The sequence below is a fragment of the Bidens hawaiensis genome, unplaced genomic scaffold (assembly GCF_021521415.1).
Source record: "Bidens hawaiensis isolate Kalapana, Puna unplaced genomic scaffold, B.hawaiensis_p1.1 tig00028750_1, whole genome shotgun sequence".
NCBI classification, from domain to species: domain Eukaryota; kingdom Viridiplantae; phylum Streptophyta; class Magnoliopsida; order Asterales; family Asteraceae; genus Bidens; species Bidens hawaiensis.
In genome coordinates this window covers 80562-108461 of record NW_027505131.1, presented here as the reverse complement: position 1 = coordinate 108461, position 27900 = coordinate 80562, and the positions used below count along the sequence as shown (strand labels likewise).

Genomic DNA, 27900 nt, shown 5'->3' with positions numbered 1-27900 from the left:
GTTAATCGTTCAAGTTATCGGTCCCTCAACAAGTAAACCTGCAGGCTGGGCACTAAGACAACGGACCTTCAATTATTAGTCAATGTTATATTTAATATTGTGTCAAAAATGGTTTACTAACTAACCCTGCAGGATGACAAATAACAACTAGAATGTACTTTATTTAAATATAAAATAACATTTAAAATCAACCGAAAGCATCTATATATATATATATATTTCTCTATATAAACAAAAATCTAGAGGGACAAGAATAGATTGTCTAATGGACCATGTATTTCACTCATTCCAAATTGTTTTTACATTTTTCATATTCATATTCATGTTACTGAAACTAACAAAAAAGTCAACCCCACATCTATCCCCTGGCCCATGGAAGCTACCAATCATAGGAAGTATCCATCATCTTGGAACCTCTCTTCCCCATCAACGGTTGCGCGAGTTAGCCATCAAATTTGGACCGTTGATGCACCTGCAACTCGGTGAACTTTCGGTTATAGTTGTGTCTTCACCTGAAACAGCAAAAGAAGTCATGAAAACTCATGACTCAAACTTTTCAGACCGACCTTATATCTATGCTTCTAGTGTGATATGTAATGGTGCTACAAATCTTACTTTTGTACCGTATGGTGACTTCTGGAGACGTGTTCGCAAGATTTGCAGTCAGGTATTACGGAGAATATATTAGTCATGGTTATTGTTATATAATTAATTACCATAGTTGAAATATACGATTCGATTAGGTTTCTATTGTGATTATACTCATTTTACATTTGTACTGATATGAATAGTTGATCAACAATACACAATATCTAACGGGATTTTCATTATTTTACATTAGGAGCTTCTGAGTCCGATGCGCGTCCAGTCCTTTGGGCCCACAAGGGAAGAAGAAGTTTCAAAGTTTATCAAATCTATCAAAGAACATGTAGGATCTCAAATCAATCTTAGTGAAAGAATTTTCTCATTAACATATGGGATTACCGCGAAAGCAGCATTTGGAAACAAGTGTAAAGATGAAGACTTATTTATCGCGCTTGTTAAGGAAGCTTCGGCTGCAGCCGGAGGATTCAATGTTTCAGATCTTTTTCCTTCTTCAACATTGCTTCCTTTAGTGACTGGATTTAAGGCGAAGATTGAGAAGATACGCGATAGGTTTGAGGAAATTGTATGTAACATTATTGAGGAGCACAAGACCAAAAAGGCGGGTAATAATGTTGGTTTTGATGATGAAGATGAAGATTTTGTGGATGTTCTTTTGAGATTTCAGGAGTGTGGTGATGTCAACTTTCCCTTGTCTATAGCTGACATCAAAGCAATCATCCTGGTTAGTAAATAACCTGCAGTTATACAAAGACCAGTAACATATCATACGGTCGTATGACATGGAAAAAATAGTCATACGAGGTCATATAATGTGTCAGATTGGTACATCATACGGGCCACAATATTTTATACAGGCATATGAGTTGGTTCGTCAAATTTAATGGCCCGTATAATATGGTACAACGACACAAAAAATACTAATAAGATAACCAGAAAGATAGGAATTAGGAAATAGAAATTGATGTATTATGATTTATGTGTTACTTATAATACTTAATTCTATATGTAATGCAGGACATATTTAGTGGCGGGAGTGAAACATCTTCTACAACGGTAGAATGGGCAATGTCGGAAATGCTAAAACACCCAAAAATATTGGAAAAAACACAAACCGAAATAAGAAAGGTTGTCAACAAAAGAGGAACGATCGACGAAACATGTATCCAAAATATACAATTTTTAAAGTTGATCATTAAAGAAACTTTAAGATTACACCCTCCAGCACCTTTGTTACTTCCTAGAGAAAACAGAGAGAAATGTGACATAAACGGTTATCATATACCAGCCAAAAGCAAAGTTATTGTGAATGCATGGGCAGTTAATAGAAACCCGAAATGGTGGAATGATCCTGAAATATTTAATCCTGAGAGATTTCTAAATAACTCAGTAGATTTTAAAGGGGTTAATTATGAGTATATACCATTTGGTGGTGGAAGGAGAGTGTGTCCTGGAATATCGTTTGGATTAGCGAATGTTGACCTTCCGCTTATTAAATTGCTCTACCATTTTGACTGGAAATTGCCTGATGGAATGATAAGTGAAGATCTCGACATGAGTGAATCATCTGGTGTGACGGTTAGAAGAAAAACGGACTTGCATTTGGTACCTACTGCTTATTATCCTTTGCCTGCATAAAGCTCTTATGTAGATTCCTAAAGAAAGAAAAGGCTAGAATTACTTGTAAGACAATGATTGTAAATTAGTTTGTTATAGTTAAGCTAGAGGTATCACAAGTATTGGTTTGAATTGTTATGGTTTGCACCGTTGTGTTAGTTAGGAAATCTAGCAACTGTCACTTGACAATATAGATGTTTAAACTTGTAATATGTAAGTTGTTGCATAACAAATGCATACATACATGATACATGTGTAAACTTGTAATATGTAAGACTAAACACTGAAAGTATTGACGATAAGCGTTGCCAAGATTTTGATAAGTCTAACTAAAAAATTCGAGTTATCTCCTTGTATGAATTCTAAATTAAACAATTTTGACTCATTCCCAACTGAAAGCGTGTTTCAACTAATCGAAATATTTCAAGTGAAATTAAAAATAAAGAACAAGGCTGAACCACTCGAGGACGTGAAATCTCTTTCACGAGTACAATGCTATTATTGTCAAAATTTTGGGCACGCTATCAAATTCTGCACAAAAAGAATCACAAAATAGGATAAAATTATAGAGAACGATAAAGACGAAGAAACAGTGTTCATGATCTTCAGTTTACATGAATGATTCCAAAGCCGTATCACACCGACAGCAGATGTAGCAATCAAATGACACTGGGTAAAGAAATGTTTATTTAGCTTAAGAGTCACACTAGAAATTATGAAACATAAAGTGATAAAACCTTAGGTTCAAGGTCACTTCTTAGACAAGTAAATAACTAATACTTGAGAAAATCAAAACAAGCATTTTTGACAAAAACAGGAAAGCAACAATTTCTTTGAAACTTAAAGCACTAAGATTGAATTGAGACAATATGTAATCTCAAGCATAGACAACATACTTCAAAACATCAACCTCAAGATCACAACCAAAAAGATCAAAACAGAGCATAATCAAGTTTAAAACATAACCATTAACACATTTCAGTAACCCAACAATAACTAAAAAACATGATAAAATAAATGTCATTCCAGTACGAAAACAAGACAAAAAAGTACGACTTCCCAAACAGAACTCAACTACAATGTCTGTTGCAAAGATGTTTCTTAAGACAAAAGTAGACTTATGCAACGGCATCTAAAAAAGCTCTTCCCGGTTGACGGTTTGCAAGAGGTCCATGACATCCCAAAAGCTGTTACAATAAGCCAAACATCATTTTCATTCATCAATATACAAACATATAACTAAAAAACACAAAAGATGTATTGTCAAAATAACTACCTTGGCATTAACACCATCAGAAACAATACGGTTCTCAGACTTCCACTGAAGATAATCAGTACGGCTGAACTTAGTGAATCCCCTGCAATAAACAACTAACATTTAATCCATTTTATTCAAATAAAAACACGAAATAAAAAATAAATACATATGATTATTAAAGTCATACCACTTCCTGCTGACAATGATCTTTTGACGACCAGGGAACTTGAACTTAGCACGTCTAAGAGCCTCCTGAGCATGCTGACCGTTACCATCTTTGCACCTGACCGAAAGCAAAACCTGACCAATGCTAACACGAGCACACACCCCCTGTGGTTTACCAAACGCACCTCTCATGCCAGTTTGGAGCCTATCAGCTCCAGCACACGACAACATCTTGTTGATACGAAGCACATGGAAAGGATGAACCCGGACCCTCAAATGGAAAGCATCTTTCCCTGCAAACTTGGTCATGTACTTGTTGCAGGCAATACGCGCTGCTTCAAGTGCTTCACTGGAGACATTTTCCTTTTCCCAACTCACCAAGTGAACACAGAAGGGAAACTCATCAACACCTTTCTTCTTCATGCCAACGTCATAGATCCTGATCTTTGAGTCAGGGACACCACGACAGTATCTGGATTTTGGGTATGGCTTGTTTTTGATTTGACGGTAACATCTGGCAGGTCCTGTAACATAGAATTAAATGTTAAAAAAAGATAAACTGGCTTATAGTTAAAATTAGATTGCGCAGACATAACTCAAAAGGTTTTACATTATTATGATGAAGCTACAATAAAACAGCACTGACAATAACACAAACATATAATACCAACGCAAGAGCTCATCTGTGCTACACTTTGATTTAAAAAAAACAGAAGCAAAAACCTTTTAACCAAACCTTTTACCATAAAAAATATATATTATAAAGTCATGAAAAATTAAAAAACAAAACTTTTAAATAAACTTCAAATCAAATTGCACAACACAATTACAAACACCAAATGTATCAGATAAACATCACATTTACTCAAAACAAATTGCATTTTGAATCAACTGAACTACAAAATTACATCACCAACAGCATAAAAAACCACCAATACAGTTTAATTAGCTACAATCCACCAAAAAAACAAATAATTTATTAAAAAGCATCCAAAAGAAACAAAACCTAACATTTCAAGCTAAAAACACTACTTAATCTCACAAACAATTAACAAATTCTAAATTTTTATATACATAAACAGCAAATCACAATACACAAAACAAATAATAAACATCAATTGCATCTCGAATCAATTGAACCACAAATCCTAACAATTCGAGCTTAAAACAAAACCTAATCTCATTAACAAGTAACCAAATTAAATATTATAACACAACAAACCGCAAATCAACAGATGATTGAATATCTAATCAACTGAAAAGATGTAACAATTAGATAACTCACTTCTTCCCATGGCGATAATGAGGTTGGTTGCTGCCGGCTCAGTTCTACCACACAAACCCTAGATTTATTATGCGAAATGCTATTTATAGCATGGGGCAACAAGAGGTTTGTATTATTGGGCTTCCATGGGCCTATGCAAAGGTTTGTAATTTGTATGGCTGTGTAGCCCGGATATGCTTCACATGTTATAATAATAAAAGTTATAAATTATATTGTATAAAGGTGCACAAATCGGGTATTTTTAGAAATCGGTTATAGGTATGGTTAGGTGTTTGACCGGATTTATTGGGTATTTACCAAGTTTTGGGCCGGGTCAGTCCAGGTTTTGACCGGGTACATGTGGAGTCGGTACTGGTGAGTCAGGGTCGGGTCCGGTTTCGGGGAGTATGATTTTTTTAAGAACCGAAACCCAGCTCATACTCGCGTGTCGGGTAGAAGCTGGTTTCGGGTTGGGTCCGGATCTAGATTTTTGCCCATCTCAAGAAGATTTTTCCTGAGTAAATCAGTACATTTTAAGTGCTCTAACCACTTTTATTTGTAGGTTTGCATATATGGTTGAATAACAAATTTATAAACATGAGAGAGATTATAAACTTTTAAAGGGTGGTGTGGTACTAAACACTTTATCATCTGTCATAAGACGTCTAACGTTTGAATTTTGTTTTCACTTGATTTTCGTTATACCAATATATCAATTTGAAATTTAAAATCATATCGATCATATAAAGCTTGAAAGATTTATATTATTTTTGTTCATTTTGTACAGAGTATTATACATTAGGTAGCGTTTGGTATGAATGAATGACAGGGTGAATGGAATGATTCATTACGTGAGAATGAAGAAAGTAGTGTTTGGTTACTCAATGGAATAAAATCATCCATAACACATGGAATCTCGTTCCATCAAAATCATTCATTCTCATCCCCCTTTTTTTTCATTTCATTCATCCATCACCCTACTTTCTCAACACCATCACCACTACCATTGCCACCACCACCACCTGACCGTCACCGTCGCCACCACCACCACCACCTTATCACCAGTGGCCAGCGCTACCACCGTCACCTGACCATAACCACCACCACCAATGTCGCTGCCTGACCACCACCACCGTCGTCGCCACCCTACCATCGCTACCAATGCTACTACCGCCACACCCACCACCACAACCACCCCTGCCTAACCGCCACCGCCACCATTTTCGTCGTCGGAGCTACCACCACCGTAGCCATTTCAGTTTTTTTTTTATATATATATATTTTGGGATAGGAATATTTTTTAATTATTTTTATTTCATTTCTAAATTTTTTTGCATACCAAACAACATAAAGTAATTATTCATTTATTCCCATAGGTTAACCAAACAAGACAAAAGAATGGTAATGATCCATTTCATTCCCTTGTTCATTTCATTCCTTCTCTAATTTCATTCTCTCTTCATTCCATTACTTTCAACCAAACATAAGTATTTTATTTATCCTAATAACAAGTGAATCAACTTCCTACATACACTACATAATAATTTGTGCATACTATTTAGAGAATATCAAATAGAATAGTAACCAATTTTCAAAAGTGTTCCAATTAGGTTATTCATGCATATTTTTCTCAAATTAGGTCACTAAATATTCAAATCGAGTCTCACCGACTTTTTATATCATAAAACTTTCATTACTTACCAATTCATTATGTAACCACTATAACTCTATTTTAGGGATGGCAATGAAACCCGAACCTGATAAAAAAACCCGAAACCCTACATAAATGGGACGGGTAATACCCGACCCATTAGGGTTTGGGACGAGTTTGGGATTAGTTTTAAATTTTTCGCGGGTTTGGGATTTTTTAATATACCCGATTACCCGACCGGATTACCCGATAACATAAACCCATTTACCCGATTATATACCCGATATAGCTTATTATATTATATATATATATACAATATTCCAAATATATTATTTGTCGAAACTTGTTTATGTTAATTATTTGAGATATTTTATCTTTATGGTAACAATCTTTGTAATCGATTAGTTATATTTTGTCAAAACCCGGCGGATTTCGAGCCGGGTATACCCGACGGGTATTTTATCAAAACCCGATAGGAAACCCGAAACCCGATGAGAAAACCCGAAACCCGATGGGTAATTACCCGATTAAAACCCGGCGGGTTTGAGATGGACTTTAATAACCGGGTATGGGTTTGGGAATACCTAAACCCGATCCATTGCCATCCCTACTCTATTTACTGTTTCTTGTACAAAGTTTGATATTATGGTTTTCTTAAACGACAAGTTTGAAAGGAGATTGTATATGAGTTTCCTAAATTTTTGTGGCGTGAGTTTGAAAAGAAGTTGCAATCAGTTGACCAAATAATGATTTGAAAAACCAAAAAGTAATAAATTATCTCTTTTATGGTGGGAGTTGTCTCCAAGGTTGCCTCCTTTTTTCTTCTCTCTTTTTTTAACGGCTATTTGGTTAATTGACAGACCTCTAACTTACCTGATCATCTCCATCCAACAATATTTATTATTTTACAAAAGTAATCACTCGATTATCATGGGTCAATAGGTGTCTAATGTCTTACTTTATAACATCATAGACGTAATGTGCGATCAACCTCCCCCCCCCCCCCCCTTTACTCGGTCTCTATGGTGAAATAAAGATATTACTTCTTGTTTCAATAACATGTTTTACATCGTAAAACCGGGCCATTTACCAAGCTAAAGACAAGGGTTCCTCACTTATCTAATGGTATAAATACTATAACTTAGCATTTAGTAAACAGAAATGACATGGGGAATGAAATGGATCATTGCGAGGAATTTCATTTCATTAAAACCTTTTCTTCCCTCCCTCATTCATTTTTTTTCATTCCATTCATCTTTGACGTTATTTTCTCGACACCACAACATGATCACCACTGTCGCCCGCCCCCACCACCACCACCCTCACCCAATCACCACTGTTGTTGCCGCCGCCACCTCCTGACTGCCCTGAGCACCCCGTCGCTACCACCATCATCATCACCATGAACACAACTTTTACTACTCGGTTTTTTGTTTACCAAATAGTTTATTTAATTAGTTGATTTTAGAGGGTGTGGTGTGTTTTGGCAAAACAGGATAAAATAAAATAGTAATATAAAATAGAGATAACTAGTGTGTTACCAGGCGCGTTGCGCCACGCGCAGGGGCAGAGGTAAAACCCAAACGTTGTCGGTCTCAAGCATTGAGGCGGTAAGTCTAAGATTCGATCGGTTTCGGTTTCATGCATCATTGTATCAGAACTAAAACAAAAAATTATAAAAATGATGTGGACCAATGGAGTGGCGTCGGTCGATAAAACCTGACCATTGTCACATCTGGATTTTGAGGCGGTAGCCGGTAAGTCTAAGAGAATTCGGTCGGTTTCGGTTTCATGCATTATTGTATCAAAACTAAAACAAAAAATTGTAAAAATTGAGGTGGACTATGGAGCGGCGTCAGTCGATAAAATTTGACCATTGTCAATTCTGGATGTTGAGACGGTGAATCTACGCATATTCGATCGGTTTTAGTCACATTCATTACGGCATAGGAACAAAAACAAAAATAAAGCGGCTTCGGTTGATTTTTATTACATTCTTTACTAACCAAAAATTACAAAATAAAGTAGGAAAAATAAAAAGAAAAAACTTAGATGGCCAAACATGATTGGTGCCACATGGACCAATAAGAATCCACGGGCACCAAATCTTGCAATTATTATATATAATAATAACTAGATAATAAAACGGTGTTGTTTTATGTTGGAATCCACTTGGAATAAGTTAACGAGTTAATATTAATTATGTGATATGTTTGTCATGCATGTCTGCATTCCGCGTTACACTTCAATGGATTGTGTTCTTGGGGACTGCCATGTCCAAGGTATTAATATTAATGGAAAATGGGTATCAAATCCTACAATCATAATAGATGTGGTGTTCGCAACAGAGATTGAAGAGCTGGAAACATCGAGACCATCTCTGAATTGTCCACATTTGTCGATGTTGGACGACACTGAGGATGATCCTTTAGTTCAACCATTTTCCTGGTCAATGGTTAAAAGCAATGGCGTGGGACTGTGATGAGGATAGAGCTTCGGGACATGATGGATTTTAAATTTCCTAAAAGGTGCTGGGACTGTTTTTATTTTCGAAGAAGATTTATTTGAGAATTTTCAATGATTTTTTTTAGTAAAACCGTCCAAAGTTTGGGAGAAAAGTCTGGGAGAAAACCGTCCAAAGTTTGGGACTGTTTTGAGAATTTCCTAAAAGGTGCCCTTTATAGTAAAACCATCCAAAGTTTGGGAGAAAAGTTTGGTATGTCCTCTCGGCAGAGAGCGGTATTAGAATGTCTTCAAACTCCTCATGCTCAAGACTTTTTGAGTGTCACCCCCGTCGAAGGGTTATGCCAGCACATGTCAGCAGTGGAGTACCGAGCCATTCTTAAGTATCGCTTAATGATCCACATGTTCCCCGTTGATGAGCCATGCCCGGTCTGCCGTAAAGTTTATTTAGATAATTTTGGTGAACACACAGTTCACTGCAAAGAACTCCCGGAGTTTAAATATAGACATGATGTGACATCCGTCAAATTCGAGTCTCGAGTTGTTTTCGTTTTGTAAACTTTTATTACGTGAACCTGACTCAATATTTTTAGAACTTTATTTATTTATTATACAATATTATATTATATATTTCGATCATCAATAAATCGATGTTTTGTCATATTATAGTGTCGTTGAGAAAACATAGAGGGTTGAAACTGATTTTCGTAAACTCGTTATAACTTTGGTCATATTAAACATTTATTGAAACATGAGGGGCCACTTTTGAAAATATATTATGCATATATAAAAGCAAAAAAAACCTAAACCTAAACATTAAACCACCAGCCGCCCCTTCTTTCTCCCATTTTTCCGGCGCCGTTTCCGGCGACCGGAATCGGCTCCGGTGAGACTCCGGCGACTCCAACTCGGCCACCCACTCCCTCTTCTTCCCCTCGTCGTTCCGGCGACCTCACTACCTCCACCTCAACCATCCAAAACCAGCCCCTTTCCCCCTTGTTTGCGTTTTTCCGACGAACCCGGATTCCGGCGACAAGCCGCGAAGGCACTCCGGCCGCTGTGGTCGCTCCGTCCGCAGCCCTCTCTCTGCTCTCCGTCTCCCTCTCTCATTCTCTCTGGTCTCTCTCTCTATGTCCCTGTCTCTCCCTCTCTCTATCTCGGTCTCTCTCTCTCTCTACCTCACTCTCTCCCACCGCCTATCTCTCTTTCTGGTGGGAACATTCTCCGACGACCGTTGCTCGGCTCCGACATTTGTTCTCGGCCAAACATCATGGTAAGGAGATTTATAGCTTCAATCATTTTTGTGTTTAACTCTTAACTAGTAATCAAGTCGCCAGTTCGTTTTCCCTCTAAACCGACTTTGAAGGTATTTTGTTGTGATTATTATTATAAACCTCATAACTAATTATTACTATCATCATTATTATTAACTAGATTATTATTATTATTATCATTAATTAATTATTATTATCATCATCATTATTATTATTAACTAGATTATTATTATTCTAATTATTATTAAGATAATTATTAGTATTATTATCATTATTAACAAGATTATTATTATTATCATTATTATTGTGATTATTATTATTATTATTACTATTATCTTTTAACAAAACTATTATTATTATTATTATCATTATTATTATAAATATTAAAGTTGTTATTAATATTATTAAAGGAGCATATTATTATTATTTATTAAAAATTATATTTCTTATCATTTATTATTAGCAATAATATTATTATATTTATTTTGTAGACTCGTTTAGAACTCGAACCGACATCGAGTATGGTATCATTATTTATTATCAATATTATTTACTATTATTACTATTTTTATTAACAACACTTCAAATTAATACCAAGATTTTTATTTTTTAACTATTATTATTAGTATCATTAACAATAATTATTGTTATAATTATTATACTATATTAGTAATATTAATAATAATTATTGTTATTATTATTATCATCATTATCTTATATATCTATATATATAACATATTCTAAAATCATTATTATCATTTATATCTTTACCATTAATAATATTATTATAAACCTTATTATCAATTCATTTTTATAAAACCGAACTCCGGATTTAAACCCGCCTTGTTTCTATTCAATATTGGTTTAGCCATTTAAAAGCTCAATCATATGATATTATTTTTATTCTAATTATCAATTATGTTCGAGTCCCTAATCATTAACAAACTAACCGGTAACCCGATTAACAACCGAACCTTCTCGTTCAATATTTCAAATGAAGTTTCAACTAAAGTTCAAGTTCATTAATATATTTTATTTATTCGTTTTCATTTAGCTTTCAAGTTGGATTCGTTCGTTTCGTTTGCAAGCTTTCTACATTCGATCATTTATTATTTCTCGATTCGTCAATCGAGGTGAGTACATTTCATCCCCCGTTTTCCCTTTTATGTTTTGGGGTAACATGCATACTTATTCAAAACAAGAATGATTTATTATACACTTTTCTCAAACCACAAACTTTAGGGTATATGAATACTTGCTCTTTTGTGTGTTATATGCCTCATATGCTTTACGTGAGCAAGTGTTTATTTTTATGCTGTTGTTGAGCCTCATTAAGTATGATCATACGCTTCCCTAACTACTTAGCCTTGTGCTAGTAGAATAGGGCCTCATTATCCGAGTATGTCGGTTGTTACCGAGTAAAAAGGATCCTCATTTACATATGTTTTATATGCCACGATTGATGCTTTTATTTATAGTCTCATATACGTTTGTGGATTTCGCTCATATTATATATACTCAAACTATGAAATTGCTCACCAACATACGTGTTGACAAAATATTATTTTATGCATGTTACAGGTTTGACTTTTGTTGACTCGAGGACTTGATGAAAAACGTTACCAAGACTATTAGGGTATTAGTAAAACGAACAATATGATTACTACTTGTTTCTAAATTTGTTTATATGAACGAGATGTGTTTGTTTATTGATTTATGAAATAAATGAGTTGATTAAATATTGTCACTTTAAATAATGTCTTGTGTATTTGTCCAATCACGTTGCACCCGGCATGTTCCGCCGCCTTTGGTCGGGGTGTGACACATGATTTGGTCAGGGATGTCCTTTGTGATGTGTTAAAACGGGCGGGAATCTCGGCAAAAAAAGAGGCTCATGTGAATTTCTTGTCGGATCCGCGTGAAGGAAGGTCTACTCTCCGACCAGCGGACATTCTTGTGTTTGGATGGGTGGGGGGGGGAAGCATGCTTGTGTGGACCTTACTGGAGTGTCCCCTCTCGTCGGGCTTAGGGACACCGGGTTTGTTGCTAAGCAAGCAGTGCTAAAGGCAGAAGCAGGAAAAATTGCTAAACACGATAAGGCGTGTGTTGAGAATCAATATGCCTTCATCGCTTTTGATACATTTGGGTCTCTCGCCCTCGATGCTGCTTCATTTTTAAAAATAGTTCAGCGGATCGTGCACAGTAACTCAACGACGCCGAAGAATGATAACTATGTTTTTAGTAGGATCGGGTTTGCCATTCAAAAGGGGGTGACAGCGCAGCTTGTTGCCCGCTTACCTGCCTCTCTGTTGTAACTGTATCCTTTTTCTTATTATTATTAAGAAACACTTAATCAATTATTTAAAAAAAATGAGTTTTTGAGTTGGTCTTGTGGTTGCGGAAGTATAATAAGCAAGGTATAATATTTAAAGTTGACATTGAGCATCAGTTTTAGTGAACAGGTCACCTACACTAGAGTTTACTTGTTATTGTGGGCTTTGAAAAGGCGATTTGTTGTCTTCGTTTCTATATATTATAGCTATGGCTATCCAGAATCATGAAACATGCAACTTCTTACAGAGTTTTGTGAGGGGTTGAATTGTACTTAGTTATAACAAGTAGTTGCTAACACATCTCATTTAAGTCAATGACATTGTATTTAATGATGACTAGGATATGAGGCACGTGTTGAATTTATGTTGGATTCTTAGGTGTCTTTGACTTACCCAAATGTCGGGTGTTTGGAACATGCATGGATACAATGGAGTTACGTGCCATGGCAGGTGCGCTACTGTTTATGGTAGGTGGTTTCTCGTTTAAGCACATCGACCTTCAAATACATCGTAATATGAATTTGATAAGAGCTTGGAATCCGACGTCGAGCCACGACGATTAAGTCGATGTTTATATCCTTTCCCACTTATTACATTTTATTGTTCTTGTGTTGGAAAAATTGGACCGTATGAAAGGATTTTTCTTTGGGGAGGGCATGTAATTTTTTATTTAATAAAATTTTGTTTGTAGTTAAAACAAAAACAAAAAGAAAAATAAATAATTTACATGATATCTCATTATTAAAAAACATGATGTAATTTATAAAGTGTTAATCACATTGGTGACGATACCCAGCGTTACAACCACGCCAACTGCGGGGCCCACCATCCATCTATAATAATAATAATAATAAATAAATATAAATATAAGAAAACCCTAGCATCTCACTTTCTTTTTGTTTCCCCTCTTTCTTTGATACCATTGGCTGTCTCTCTATCCGAATTCAACACCTTCGTCTTCAATCTTCAGGTCATTCATCTTAATAATCAGACTCTATTTGTTTTTAAAATTCTTATTCAACTGTGTTTATTAAACAACAAATCAGCACAGATCTTTCAGTTTTGGCGTTGACTGAGTTGTGTTGTTTTGTTGAAATTAGGGTTTGGTGTTGTGCTGAGAGAGAGATAATTAATTGCTGTGATGGCGTCCAAACGGATTATTAAGGAGCTCAAGGATTTGCAGAAGGATCCTCCTACCTCATGCAGCGCAGGTAGGTTTATTTCATTACTCGCTAATTTTATTTATACATCTATGTATGTACTCGTCAATTTCAATTGTTATGTATAAACGAGCCTCGGTTCGTTTTGACTTATGAGATCTTTTTTCTAAAGCTATACTTCAGTGTTATTAATTAATTTATATGCTGTGTTAATTATTAATAATACTTTGAGAAAATATTAATCAAGCCTAAGCTCTGTTCAAGCTCGTCTCGTGACTTGCTCGGTTATAGTTACTATACGTTTTTAATTAGTTAAGCTAGGCCTCTAACTACACTAACTTTAAAACAGCCAAGGCTTGAGCTGTGCAGTGTGAAGGTAATACATACAAGTTCAAAAGAGGTATAACTTTAAAATATAAAATGCACAAGGCTCGTTAAGCCTCATCAAGCTTCCCATACAAGGCTTGAACTCAGGCTCAATAGTTTAAAGAGCGTTATTTGGACTCGGCTCGAGCTAGAAAAAGCTCGTTTTGTTTTGACTTCAGACAGATCAAGCTCGGCTTGTCTTGAGCTCTTTTACTAAAGCTCGGGCTTTGGTTTGTTTATTATTCATTAATTTATTTATATATATTTTGAGAAAATTTTTAAACGAGCCTAAGATCGGCTCGAGTGCTTGCACTACCTTAAATGAGCCAAGGCTTGAGCTCGGATGTGCAGTGTGAAGTTAATTCATAGAAGTCCAAAAGAGGTAAAACTAAATAATGCACAAGACTCGTTAAGGCTTGTTTCGAGCTTGTTAGTAGCTTTTTCAAGCGCGGACTCGGCTTGTTCATTATGTATTAAACTATTAATTAGTTTTAATACTTTTTTAATTACTTTATATATTTTGTGAAAAATCTTTAACGAGCATAAGCTCGGCTCGAGCTCATGTAGGGCCTTACACAAGCCAAGATTCAATAAGTAAACGGGAATATTTTAGGCCCGGGCTTGGCTCGTTTTGAGCATTTTATTGATCCGATCTTGAGTAGCTGGGCTTGTTTTCACTTACGGTTTGCTTAATATGCTAATATGCTGCAACGCGTGAAAATCTGTTCTATAGCTGATTGGCTGTACATAATGCAATTTCACCAGCTTAACAAGTGTAATAAACCATACGTTCATATATGTCTACAGATCACATGGATTTAAAACCCGAAAATTCATTACTCAAACAGACATCACTTTGTAATTGTCTGTTTGAGTAATGAATTTTCGGGTTTTAACTCCATGTGTGATCTGTAGACATATATGAACGTATGGTGTTTATTTGAGCTTTTGGGTTATCATAGAACCATTGAGTACTATGTTTTTCAGCTTATATTAATACTTGAAGATGCTGATACTGTTATTTGTTTTACAGAATATATTATTTGTTGATGTGATAAGCTCACAAGTTGTGTATGTTACTTTGCAGGTCCTGTTGCTGAAGATATGTTTCATTGGCAAGCAACAATAATGGGACCCTCGGATAGCCCATATTCGGGAGGCGTGTTTCTTGTTTCAATTCATTTCCCTCCTGATTATCCTTTCAAGCCTCCGAAGGTAGTTTTGATGTGTGATTTGTGTTCTGTTTCTTCATATTTTTTATTATTTTGAATGTTAACTAAGATATGTTGATATTCAGGTTGCATTCAGGACCAAAGTTTTCCACCCGAACATCAACAGCAATGGTAGCATTTGCTTAGATATCCTTAAGGAGCAGTGGAGCCCGGCTTTAACAATTTCCAAGGTTTGATATTATTATTCTACAAAGTTGTGTTTTTTTTATGGAAGTGTTGTATGCGCTTGCAATGTCAAGTTTTTTAAATACTACATGCATGTCTGTCTATACGGTATCTAAAAGCCTTGTAGCCTCGCAAGTTATTATAAATACTGTAGCGCGCCAATTATTAATATATGATTTTAATATTATAATCTAGATTTTATATAAAAAGTTTGTCTAATGCATAAAAAATGTACTTTTCGTGACTTTCAACACAAGTGACCTGTTAGAAATAAAAATAACCCGAACCAACCTTTCGGTCCTTTCATAATCAACCTGTTGATAAGAATATGAGTCAAAGCTGCCACCTTTTAATTTTAATGCATATGATTTTGTGATTTCATCTTTTTATGTCACTTCCTTTTCTATTTGTTACTTATTTTTAGCATGACCAAGCATAAATCAAACAAGTGTGGACATAGGCTTGTAAACGAACAGGGCATGTTCGTGTTTGTTCATGTATTTTTTATCAGACGAGCAGGGTTTTTTTGTTTGTGTTCGTCGGTTAAGAAACTGAGTTTGTTCCTGTTCGTTTATCGATAGCTCAAACGGACAATCATAACTAATCGTAGATGAACCCACATAACCGAGAGAACACCGATTAAATGTAAACATGAACGTCAATTTGTTGGCCCTAAAAGTTAATACAACTACTCTAAATTTTAATAGATTCAAAAAATTACATACGAACTTAAAAAAATGTAAGCTAATGAACATAAACAAACGAATTAGATATGTGTTTGTGTTCATTTATTTTAGAAGTAGTGTCTTTTTCAGGTTGGTAATCACTTGGGAGGCTGACTTTTTATTGTAATCATAAATATAGCAATTAGTATTAGTGAATACGATCATGCGTAGTGGTAGGGGTAGAAGTGTGCCACATGACGCCCAGTCAGCAAGAAGAATGGCGTCCCTCCCTAATCTCCTCTCAATCTCCACCACTACGGGTGGTCTAAGTTTTTTTCTAGGTGTGTAAATGATGTTTCAGATAAGCGTGTCAGTCAAAAACCTTAATTCTCTATGATTTAGGCAAATGAGAGTTAGCTTTGTTTGGTATTGTCTGATAAAGATTAATTTTGTATGGTATTGGCAAATAAGGGTGAGTTGGCAAGAATAGAGTTGACCTTCATTTGTCAATATGGTATAGAATTAACACTTATTTGGCAACGCCAAATAGAATTAGCCCATGTGCCTATACCATATAGAATTAAGGTTTCTGCTTGATACCATTCTGAACCGTTAGTTACCCACCTAAAAAAATACTTATTTGCCAATACTAATTTCTACTACCGTATTTATGATTAAAAGGACCCCCCCCAAGTGATTAACAACATGAAAACGCCCTAGCATAAATGTACTAACCGCAGAAGATTACGCGGGTGGTGCACTGAATGTTTGTTTACAGGCCTAAGTGTTGATGTGATATGCAGGTGTTGCTTTCCATTTGCTCCCTGTTAACCGACCCAAACCCTGATGATCCGTTGGTGCCTGAAATCGCTCACTTGTACAAGACGGATAAGTCCAAATACGAGGCGACTGCTCGTAGCTGGACACAAAAATATGCCATGGGATGATTACCAAGAGTCATCCGGGGCATGTTTGAACGATTGCTGGTGGGTGCTTTCGGTTTCAATCTGCATGCTGTGGGTGATGGAATCATAATAATAAAAATCTTAGTAAGAACTTTGTTTTTATTATTCTTCTTAATGTGTTTGGCAAGACAGTCTGCTTTAATTTGTGTATATTTGAATCGGAAAGAAAGTGGGGAAATCGTACTGTAATGGTCGGTTTGCTTATGAATGTGTTGTTTTGTTTGATTATTATATTCATCTGTAACATGTAGAACAACAAAGAACGAAAAAGGGTTGAAATCGGTTGCTGAAGATGAGAAACATGCAATCACTCCAGTTGGTTGCAAAACTTAAGTCTACTGTGCACAATCATCTACATACACATAATTTATATTGATCCTATGATTATTAAACTAGGTGAATTATAAATAGCGTCCCATCGTTATAAGAATAAATAGCGTTGAATAAATACAAATCCACGAGCTGATTCTAAGCCAATATCTCATTTCATTTAACGGTATGTTTGGCAATGAGCTTTTAAAAGCTTCAAGCTTTTAAGAAAAAGGTAACTTTTTAATAAAAAACTTTGTTTGGCAATGAACTTTTAGAAGCTTTAAACTTTTAGATTAGTAGAAAAAGCTCTATATTTAAACGCTAGTATTGACAGCGTTTGAGAAAAAGCTAGCTACAAGCTTTTACAATTGAATTTACATGTTTGATATTTGAACTTTTATCAACTTTTGTTAGATTATATAATAATTATACATTCAACTCTTATTCAAAACTAACTACCCCTACGTCTTTTTTAGGAGCCATAACTTTTTCAAACGCTAATAATTTTTTAAACAAATTATATCATAAAAACGTGAATTTTATTCTCTTTAATATGAGTATGATATTGTTATACTTCTTTAAATTTAAAAAAATTAACATACTACGTGATTATCGGTTAGGATCGGTAACAAGTCGAGTCAGGTGAGCTCAAGTCATTTGTATGACCAAATTAGGAGTCGAGTCAGATGAACTTGAGTCATGTGTAAGGCCAAATTAGGGTCAGAACGAATCGATACAAAAATGATTAAATTAATTCGGTTTGTGTCGTTACGCTTTTAAATCGAAAGGGGTCAGGTCAGAACATGTTTCATATTAGAACAGTGCCTGCTCAGAAATGGATTCATATCAAAATTGGTTGGTTTAAAAGGATATCTATTTGAAATTACTCTATATTTCAGATTTGTATCTTGATTTTCGTTATCAGTTACACGCTTACTGCCTTCCATGAATTACACGTCTACATTCAGGTTATGTATGCACTGTCATCAGGTGAATCATGTGCCGACACTGATTATACACTTGATGTTAGGTTGTGCGCTCATTCCGCCGCACCACGCGGGCACCCAGCTAGTTTTATTAAAAGCTTCTAATACTCTGCCAAACACATAAATAAATTTAGAAAGCTACATCTAACAGCTACTGGCTTCCAGCTTCAGCTTCCAGTATTCAGCTAATAGCCACCAGCTAGTTTTGCTAAACATACCCTAAGTCCATTGCTATTTCATCTTCAGCCCATTTGAGTCTTATCTGTTTATTTATTTTGGTGAACTATAAACTAATTACACACCATTTTACTGATTAATCACGTCATTATTTACACGTAATTTGTTCATGTGTCGGACCTTTATAACTAGGACGCACCAATGTAACTGGTAACCTAGACACACAATTGTAACTAGTTTAAACGACATTAATGCTCAACATTGTATCAAAGTTTTATTGAAAAACGATAGTATGTATATACTCAAATTAAATAAAATAAGTATTTGATTTATGATATATCAAAAGCAAATTAAACACATGGTGATTGTGTTAATCGATTAGTTAAAAGAGAATCAATAATGTAAAATCCATAAATTCATATTTATTTGAACTTTTATGTAGGGGTGTCAATGTGTCGGGTATTCAGGTTGATAGGTTAACGGGTTGCGGGTTGAAGGGTGCAACCGAACCCGTATTATTATTCGTGTCGAACTGAACACAACCCGCTTAACTCATTTTTCAAAAAGAAAAAACAAAAACAAAATTGATATAATTTATAGTCGATAGAGTAAATGAGTAATACTAATAATCTTTTTAAAGTTATTAAATTCTTGAAAATGAATTGGAAATTACAACTGTATTTTAAGAAATTATGAAAAATGGAAAAAACACAAATAAAAATATAATAATAAAGTTTTTTGAATACTTAAACGGATTAACCGTTTTATACACGTCAACCCAAATCCGATCTGTTTTTTAAATGAGTTGTGTTAGTCGGCCTGAAGCCAACCCGTTTTTTAAGCGGATCGTGTTAGTCAACTCAAAAAAAAAAAATTCGTGTCGGGTTCGGGGTCGTGTCAACAATTGTCACCCCTGTTTTTATGTAATAATTTCCCTTTATTATTATTATTATTATTATTATTATTATTATTATTATTACAGTAAAACGTGTCATAAACCGATGGATTGAAAACAAAAAAATATTAAAAATAAAAATTGGTTACACCCCACTAACACAAAAAAAAAACAAACAAAATCAAAAATAAAAATACAAAAAAGACAACAAAAGTAAAAAAAATAAAATAATAAAAGAAAGACAATAAAAGGATAAAAAAACACAATTTTCCATACGAGAAGTTCGACTTTTACTTGGTTTTACCTGAAACTTGGTTTAAAATGAAACAACAATTTTAAAATTGGAACGAAACAACATAAACAAAACAAAATTTATATAATAATATTAAATACATAACAACGAGTTCGAAAAAAAGAAACAAAACACAAAAACAAATCTAAACTGCAACACCACCCGCGTCGTTGACTCGTCTGAGTGTGGTGGGCGTATCCCTTGCATCATCGTCTTTGTCGTTGTAACAACTCGGATTTTTCGTATTTGTGTTCGTTTATGTTTACCCGACTCGGGAATTTAATTCGAAACTTTTTTATTAATAAAAACTTGTATTTATGAGCATTTAATTTTGTTTAATTCATTTTATATCATCGTATTATTCAAACTCGTCAAACAATTCTAATTAAATATATGAATTACTTCAATAAAATAAGTAGCTTAAACAAGTTTGAGAATTTTTATTAATTAAACTCTCAAACTCGAGTTTAAGTGAATGTAAATCCACTCGATCTTGGTATTAAACCAAGTTTGGTTCCAACACACCACAAACTTAGAAATTTAAATAAAATAAAATGAAACATAAGTTAAAAATGTTGAGAAATATGTTTGGTCATTTGAACAGTGATTAGCTCGTTAAAACGAGAATTTCGACTTTTACTCGGTTCTACCCGAAACTTGGTTTAAAATGTAAAAAATATTTAAAAAGTATTTTTTTAAAAAAGATTACTAATACAAAAACAAAAACAAACAAAAGAAAATAAATAAAAGAAAAGAAAAGACAACAAAATACAAAAACACGATAAAATAACAAAGAAAGACAAAAAAAAACATAATTTCTAAAAGACTCCACAATATGTCATGGATTACCTAATCCTTGCTGATTGAACGAGTGTTTTTAATTTTTTTTGTTGTCTCAATCCATGACATCTTTATAATAATAATAATAATAATAATAATAATAACAACATGAATCTTAACCCAATTCTTTTAAGAAAAATTCCAAAATAAACCAAGTGAAGAACGAGACTTCAAATGACCATCCCTTCAGAAAAATTCTCAAAATGGTCCGTGTCACCTTCTCATTCGACATTGAATCTCAATCATTGATGAATTTTGGAAGGGTCTTTTTGCGTGAAGATAAATGACATGTTATGTTTTAGACATTATTGACACAACTTAAAAGAAAGACTTCAAATGTTAGAATTAATTTGATCGAACAACAAAAACGACACAGATAAACTGGTTAGCATATATTCGGTTACCATCACAAGTGACTAAGTTACTCTTAATGAGTGACAGATCAACAATAACTCGGCTACGAATCATCACCCAAGTTAATACTTGATGCGCATTTACAGTTAATTGTCCATATCATTTTGAATCAAAATTTACTCACAATCCATATAATTGATGATAGTATTTGCAGACAATCATAGTTGCTATAATGCTATTGATTGACTAGCGTCTTACTAATTATCTCATGACTCCATAGGAATTATAATAGATCATTATTGTTTCATTGTCTTGTTTGGTTAACCTTTAAAATTAAAAAGAATCACTACTTTATATTGTAAAAAGTATTAGTATTTGTTAGCTATGAAAGAATCATTAGGCTGAGGGGTGTGGGGGGCTTTAATGGGGGCTCCAACCAATAATATTATGACGTGTGGCAGAGAGAGAAACTGGATAAGGGGGGTGTTGGAGCCCCCGTTGGAGCCCCTGGCCCTAGTGTGGAGGGGCTCCAGCAGGGCTCCAGCGTTATTAATATTAACGGTCGTCCACTTCAATGTTCAAGTGCTCAATGACGCAGTCTCGTCTAATTCACCTTCACCTCTCTAATTCTCCAATTTCTTCAATCTGTAATCCCAATCCCAATGTCCATCTGAACCAACTTAACTCCCGTAAATCCACAATCACATGTGCCAGAACCAACAGCAACAAAGGCAACTTCCTCTTCCTCAGATCCAAACAATCAAACAAAGCCCTTATTCAATTAGCCCGTTTCGCAGCCTCCAATCTCCACTACGTCTTACCCTTGCCACCGCCACTCGATTCCGTAATCCGACAATTCGGCAACGGCGACGGCGGTCGTTCCGGCGGGTTTGGGTGGGCGGATTCGACGGCGGAGGGAAAAATATTTTTTTTTTAATTTAACAAGAGCCCAACGGCTCTTTTCCATTACCAAGACACCTTTATCTCTCTCTTCTCCCGCTAACAGGCTCACGCCTGCATGGTTTTTCGTGCTAGCGCCCTGTTAGCGCCCCCGCTAGCGCCCCGGTGGTGTGGTGTTAGCGCCTGGGGGCGCGAACGGAGGGGCTCTAGCGCCCCCGTTGAAGCCCCACACCCCTCAGCCTTATTCTAACATTTTTGTTTCTACAACAAATTATTTAAGTAATTATCAACTTACCCTAAAGCTAAGGGTAGTGGGACTTGATCCAACCCAAAATAATCCAATATATTTACTCCACGTAGGCGCTGACATGACACAGGATCAAGCCCCAAAGGATGTGGTGGTCCAGATGATCCGGAGCTTGATTGAATTTATTTTTTATTATACACACAAATATAAATTAAAATACTTTCATTAAGCATGCGATGAAGAGGTACCCAATGTTCTGTTACATTATTTTGTATTCTTCCACCATCTCCAGCTGTCCTTTGTTTTCTTCTGCCAATTGAAAATCTTCTCCACCCTTCGTCCCCAATCACACCTTTTGGTTTCACTTTCATTCATTACTATAAATCCTTTGATACCATGCCCATTACGGTGACTTAGATCATGTTCTCAGTGAAATCCTCCGGTCCGGCTTCACTATCAACTCCTCCCTTCGTCGCCGGACTCATCTCGTTCAATCGTTATCCGTTGTCTTCCTCTACTGGTTCTACGTGTTCTCATGAACACCTCTTTATCAATCCATTAATCAGAATATTATTATATATAAATCTACTTTTTTAATTTTCCCCACACTCCAACGGTTTGATCTGTCTGCGGTCAGCTCCACGACGGTCGTCCGCGCTCCCATCCACGGCAAGGGTGTAGTGGTGTGCGCAGCGGCCACGTCGTCTACGCCCGGCCTGCCGCGCCCCACTACCCTTAGTCTAAGGCTCAAGTGACAAGAAACAAATTTAAGCATATTACCATACCTTTTCTAGCGGGGTATGGAAGTTGACAACGTTACTCCTCAACACCCTTCTTTTACAACTAGATGGGAAGAAACCAATTGCATTACTAACGTGAGCCTGAACATCTGAATTCATCTTAATCCACAAATTCTTGAATTCCCTCAAAAATGATTCAGTAAAGTGAGGCGCGGAAGACAAACTCTTCACCAGACTATGATAAAACGTTTTCTATTAACCCATTTTCTATTAAGTGGGTGTTTGGCCTATCTTTTATTTTTTGGTTAATCCTTATATCCTTACACAAATAAGTTTTTTCAAATAAACAAAAAAACCATCTTCAAATAAGATTCTTAAAATTAGCCTATATAAGCTAATAAGCTTGAGCTTAAAAAGTTAAACCAAACACCAAATTAAGCTTACTAAAAAAGACCTATATGCTTTGTTAAAAAAGCTAGGCCAAACACCCCCTAATCCGTTTGTGTAAATCAAACCCGACCCATTTCCTTTCCACCCAAACACTCCCTCTTTCCTCTGGTTCATTTATTACACACACTCACTCACACACACCCACCCACACACATACACAAGCAATCGTAACAATGTCGTCGATGTTTAGGGTTTATAAGCAGCATATCGGTGGTAAGATACGACTTGCGTGTGGGAATAATTCCGAGCGGCAGTTAATCTGTTCGCCAACATCCGGAACTACTGAAATGATAAGTTCATGCGCGTGGCTAAGAAATGAGGGTAGGAGCCACCGCTGGTCTGTATTCAACATCAACGTTTCTGAAGCTACTAAAGAACCCCACAAGATGGAGAAGAGAATAATTGCAGATATGGAATGGCACTCTATGACATTTGTTAACTATAATGTCGCTGAAGTTAGTGATAATATGCCTAAGATTCTGCCTAAGGTGCTAGCGTTGAAGGGAAAGGGGATGTGAGGATCAAGAAGAAGAAGACGGGTATTGTGCAACAAATTTGGAACAAGTTTTTTAGTGGATAAGGGAGATTTGATTTAAGGTAAATGGGTGGTTGTCTGTGATTTTGATTTTCAGTTATTGGGTTTGTTTGTGTTGGATTTATTATGGGTGATTTTATGAATTGTTCTTGGATTTTTTCAGGGTAATTTTACAATTCATGTTCTTGGATTTCTTATATTTTGTTATTGTTGTTGGTATGGTTGTGTGTGATTCAAGTTAGTTTGATTTTAGTTAGGGGTGTAAATCGTGTCGGGTTAGTAGGTTTCGGGTTGGCGGGTTGAGATTCTTCAACCCTAACCCAAACCATATATTTATTCGTGTCAACCCATTTAAATTCGGGTTGTGTTTCGGATCAACCCACGAGTAATACATAATGGCTTAATAATAACCTAGACAATCAATTAATCTTATTGATATAAAACATTTTAATAATTATGTGATAGATCTAATTTTTTTGTGTATTTATCTATCATTCCCGGTTAAAAAACTTAGGTTCACATATTTTGTTCAAGTCAAAAACAAATGAATGGAATAATAAGACAATAGACGGTTAGGACTAAAAAATAAAAATACTGGAAATGAATAGTGGATACAAATATTTAAAAAGTAATTAGTTTAAATTTGCACATAATTGTCATCCATAACTTATTTTAACTTAATTTTTGGTCTAAAACATTTTTTTACCGAACCAAGTTAATGTTTTTCAAGTGCCCATATTAACTTGAATTCGTTTTTGCATATAACTCATTCTATCTGAACCAATATTAATACTTAGTTTAAAATAACTTGAAATCATTTTACTTACAACCCGTTGTAAACCAAAACCATTTTGAGTGGTTAGAACCAGACCCAACATATTTTCATAAATCTCATTTTGCATTTTTATGATTAAGTGGAGAGAAAAGCCATTGGAAAACACAAACTAATCAACTCATGTCAACCTTAAACCCTTTAAACTAAACACACCATAAGGCTATGTTTAAGTGGATGAGCTACAAAATAGGACGACTTGCGCCATGTGGCGGCTAGTCACCAAAAGAGGGGTTTTTGTTTTAAGGATGTAATGGTGTTGTAGCCACATATACATATATATATATATATATGTATATATATATCACACAAACACACACTATTATCATAAAAATATAACATAAACAAGAATATGCGACAAGTTCTAATCACCCCCTCACACTTATCACCCAATATGTCGCCCCCGGGGCGGTATTCGCGCCCCTTGTCACCCATTTTAGTCTTCCCACTACGGGTGGCCTAACAAATCCTTCCCAACTGTATTCAAAAGAAAAAAAGGCTGACCATTCATTAAATATATAAAACCCAATATAAATCAATGTGAATAAGTCTTATAAGCTTATCAACAAAACTGCTTCTAGGGTCCTCTTGCTCAACATTCGCCTCATTTTTTAAGCTTTATAATTCCTTCTCTAACTTCTTTATATCACCTACAATCACCATCCACGGGATCCCAAACTCTTGGCTCGATCAACGTGCTTGATCAACCTTTTATTAACCATGAACTCTGCTTTGCATCACAACACATGTTCACCCGTTTAGCTGCTAACAATAAGTCATTCCCAAGTACGTTCACTGGCTCGAACCATCTTCAAAACCACACAAACATGTTTTAAAATGAGGCCCGAAGCGGAATATAGACTAACAAATGATTTGCTATTGTCTTTCCTTTTACCTCGGTTCCTGTCTTTTTGGTTTTCTTCCATTATTGCAAAAATTGACACAGATGCATATACATGTTTTTTTCCAAAAAAAAAATTAATAAAAGAAAAGAGAAAATCTTTTAATAAGATTGTTATAGTGTCCACCCGCAGCAATTGAACTAACGTGGAAAATCACAAACATAAGATATAGTCAAAATAACGCAAACGAAAAAAAATGAAATAAAATTAAGACCTGTGTAGTGCCTATGAATATGATTATATGACCCCAGTGTAATGATCAGTCCTCTTGCTAAACTCAAATCAAGAACCAGTTTGTTCACACATCTTGCATTGTCCAAAGCTTAGAATTTGTCTAATCATTCAATGCTTGATTTATTCGAGAGCTCGTCTTGTGACTTGCTGTACTTTTATAATTAGTTAAGCTAGGCTCTAATTACACTAACCTTAAAAGAGACAAGGCTTGAGCTCAGCCGTGCAGTCTGAAGTTAATGCATACAAGTTCAAAAGAGGTATAACTTTAAAATACACAAGGCTTGTTAAGGCTCAACAAGCTCTATAGTTAAAAGAGCTTTATTTGAGGCCTGGACTCGGCTCGAGCTAGAAAAAGCTCTTTTGTTTTGACTTCAGAGAGATCAAGCTTGGCTCGTTTTGAGCTCTTATTCTAAAGCTTGAGCTTGGCTCGTGAGTCGTTTTCAAGCTCAGGCTTTGGTTTGTTTATTATTTATTATTTTTTTATACACGTTTTTAATTATTTTTATATATTTTGAGGAAAAAATTTAAACGAGCTTGACTTGGCTCGAGTGCTTGCACTACCTTAAATGAGCCAAGGCTTGAGCTCGACTGTGCAGCGTGAAGTTAATTCATAGAAGTCCAAAAAAGGTAAAAGTGTAAAACTTAAAAATGCACAAGACTCGTTAAGGCTCATTTCGAGCTTGTAAGTTGTTTTATAAGCTCAGACTCGGCTTGTTCATTATATATTAATTAGTTTAAATACTTTTCTAATTACTTTATATATGTTGAGAAAAATCTTTAACTAGTATAAGCTCGGTTTGAGCTCGTGTAGTACCTTACACAAGCCAAGACTCAATAACTAAACGGGATTTTTTTTGAGGCCCGGGCTTGGCTTGTTTTGAGCTCATTTGTTGTTTGATAAACTAGCATAAACGAACTACCCGCAGAACAGTACACGGGTGGTTCACTGAATGTTTGTTTACAGACCTAAGTGTTGATGTGATACGCAGGTGTTGCTTTCCATTTGCTCCCTGTTAACCGACCCAAACCCTGATGATCCATTGGTGCCTGAAATCGCTCACTTGTACAAGACGGACAAGTCCAAATACGAGGCGACTGCTCGTAGCTGGACACAGAAATATGCCATGGGATGATTACCAAGACTCATCCGGGGCATGTTTGAACGAATGCTGGTGGGTGCTTTCGTTTTCAATCTGCATGCTGTGGGTGATGGAATCATAATAATAAAAATCTTAGTAAGAACTTTGTTTTTATTCTTCTTCTTCATGTGTTTGGCAAGACAGTCTGCTTTAATTTGTGTATATTTGAATCGGAAAGAAAGTGGGGAAATCGTACTGCAATAGTCGGTTTGTTATGAATGTGTCGTTTTGTTTGATATTTATATTCATCCGTAGATCAACAAAGTGTTTAGTTAAAATTTGTCACTAAAACTGGACGGGACTAAACTGCAATAAAGTTAAGAAGCAACACAGAACAAAAGACGGTTGAAGTTGGTTGCTGAAAGATGAGAAATATGCAATCACTCCAGTTGGTTGCAAAACTTAAGTTTATCGTGTTCAATCATCTACATACACATAATTTATCTTGATCCTGTGATTATTAAACTAGGTGACGATCTTATGTCACAAATTCAATGCATTTTGCGTCATATGTCGTCTACTCAGCTTTTGGTCATTTTGCAAAAAATGGGTGTAGTAGAAAAATGCCCCAAAAACGCCTGTTATCCCCTTCTTTCTACCTCTCTCTTGCAAGAACCTCAAAATTTGAGTCATCACAACGCTATGTATATACCTCCCAACGTTATGCCATAATGCCCCCCCCCCCCCCTCTCCCCCTGGTACGGTGTGGTGGGTTAGTGTTCCATGGCATTATGGCTCCAAAATGTCGCATACCTCCCAAGCTCATGCCCTTAACTCCTTATAGGCCCCATAACACTAGCTGATTTCAACTTTCAAGGCCATCTCTCATTTCATTAAGTCCAGTACTATTTCATCTTCAGCCCATTTCAGTCTTATTCTATTTA

At 35.5% G+C, this 27900-nt stretch overlaps 3 protein-coding genes across 4 annotated transcripts; 2 read left to right on the top strand and 1 right to left on the bottom strand.

Annotated features, from left to right (window-relative positions):
- Window positions 1-217: 217 nt before the first annotated feature.
- LOC143610947 (desmethyl-deoxy-podophyllotoxin synthase-like) lies at window positions 218-2289 on the top strand. Its single transcript, XM_077085286.1, has 3 exons — window positions 218-667; window positions 842-1327; window positions 1621-2289. Exons 1-3 carry the CDS (start codon window positions 266-268, stop codon window positions 2239-2241), a joined length of 1509 nt encoding a protein of 502 aa, XP_076941401.1. The 5' UTR covers window positions 218-265; the 3' UTR covers window positions 2242-2289.
- Window positions 2290-3168: 879 nt separating this feature from the next.
- On the bottom strand, window positions 3169-5057 carry LOC143610941 (large ribosomal subunit protein uL16-like). Its single transcript, XM_077085281.1, has 4 exons — window positions 4929-5057; window positions 3666-4167; window positions 3497-3578; window positions 3169-3407 (listed from the first exon to the last, which is right to left on the bottom strand). Exons 1-4 carry the CDS (start codon window positions 4936-4938, stop codon window positions 3339-3341), a joined length of 663 nt encoding a protein of 220 aa, XP_076941396.1. The 5' UTR covers window positions 4939-5057; the 3' UTR covers window positions 3169-3338.
- An 8511-nt stretch (window positions 5058-13568) lies between these two features.
- Window positions 13569-27251, top strand: LOC143610950 (SUMO-conjugating enzyme UBC9-like). Of its 2 annotated transcripts, none has more exons than XM_077085287.1 (5): window positions 13569-13598; window positions 13729-13839; window positions 15242-15369; window positions 15452-15556; window positions 17020-17409. In XM_077085287.1, exons 2-5 carry the CDS (start codon window positions 13770-13772, stop codon window positions 17161-17163), a joined length of 447 nt encoding a protein of 148 aa, XP_076941402.1. In that variant the 5' UTR covers window positions 13569-13598; window positions 13729-13769; the 3' UTR covers window positions 17164-17409. The 2 variants fall into 2 exon arrangements, with proteins under 2 accessions (XP_076941402.1, XP_076941403.1); XM_077085288.1 differs by lacking the exon at window positions 17020-17409 and adding an exon at window positions 26867-27251 and having other exon boundaries at window positions 13572-13598.
- The last annotated feature ends 649 nt before the right edge of the window (window positions 27252-27900 follow it).

Excerpts from the sequence above, each read along its gene's own strand:
- LOC143610950 (XM_077085288.1), top strand. The coding sequence starts at position 13,770 with ATGGCGTCCAAACGGATTATTAAGGAGCTCAAGGATTTGCAGAAGGAT. Across the intron at positions 13,840-15,241 it reads TCCTACCTCATGCAGCGCAG|GTCCTGTTGCTGAAGATATG; the intron begins GTAGGTTTATTT and ends GTTACTTTGCAG. Across the intron at positions 15,557-26,866 it reads CGGCTTTAACAATTTCCAAG|GTGTTGCTTTCCATTTGCTC; the intron begins GTTTGATATTAT and ends TGTGATACGCAG.
- LOC143610941 (XM_077085281.1), bottom strand. Across the intron at positions 3,579-3,665 it reads ATCATTGTCAGCAGGAAGTG|GGGATTCACTAAGTTCAGCC; the intron begins GTATGACTTTAA and ends TGTTTATTGCAG. Across the intron at positions 3,408-3,496 it reads CTGATGGTGTTAATGCCAAG|CTTTTGGGATGTCATGGACC; the intron begins GTAGTTATTTTG and ends TTATTGTAACAG.
- LOC143610947 (XM_077085286.1), top strand. The coding sequence starts at position 266 with ATGGACCATGTATTTCACTCATTCCAAATTGTTTTTACATTTTTCATA. Across the intron at positions 668-841 it reads TTCGCAAGATTTGCAGTCAG|GAGCTTCTGAGTCCGATGCG; the intron begins GTATTACGGAGA and ends ATTTTACATTAG. Across the intron at positions 1,328-1,620 it reads ACATCAAAGCAATCATCCTG|GACATATTTAGTGGCGGGAG; the intron begins GTTAGTAAATAA and ends TATGTAATGCAG.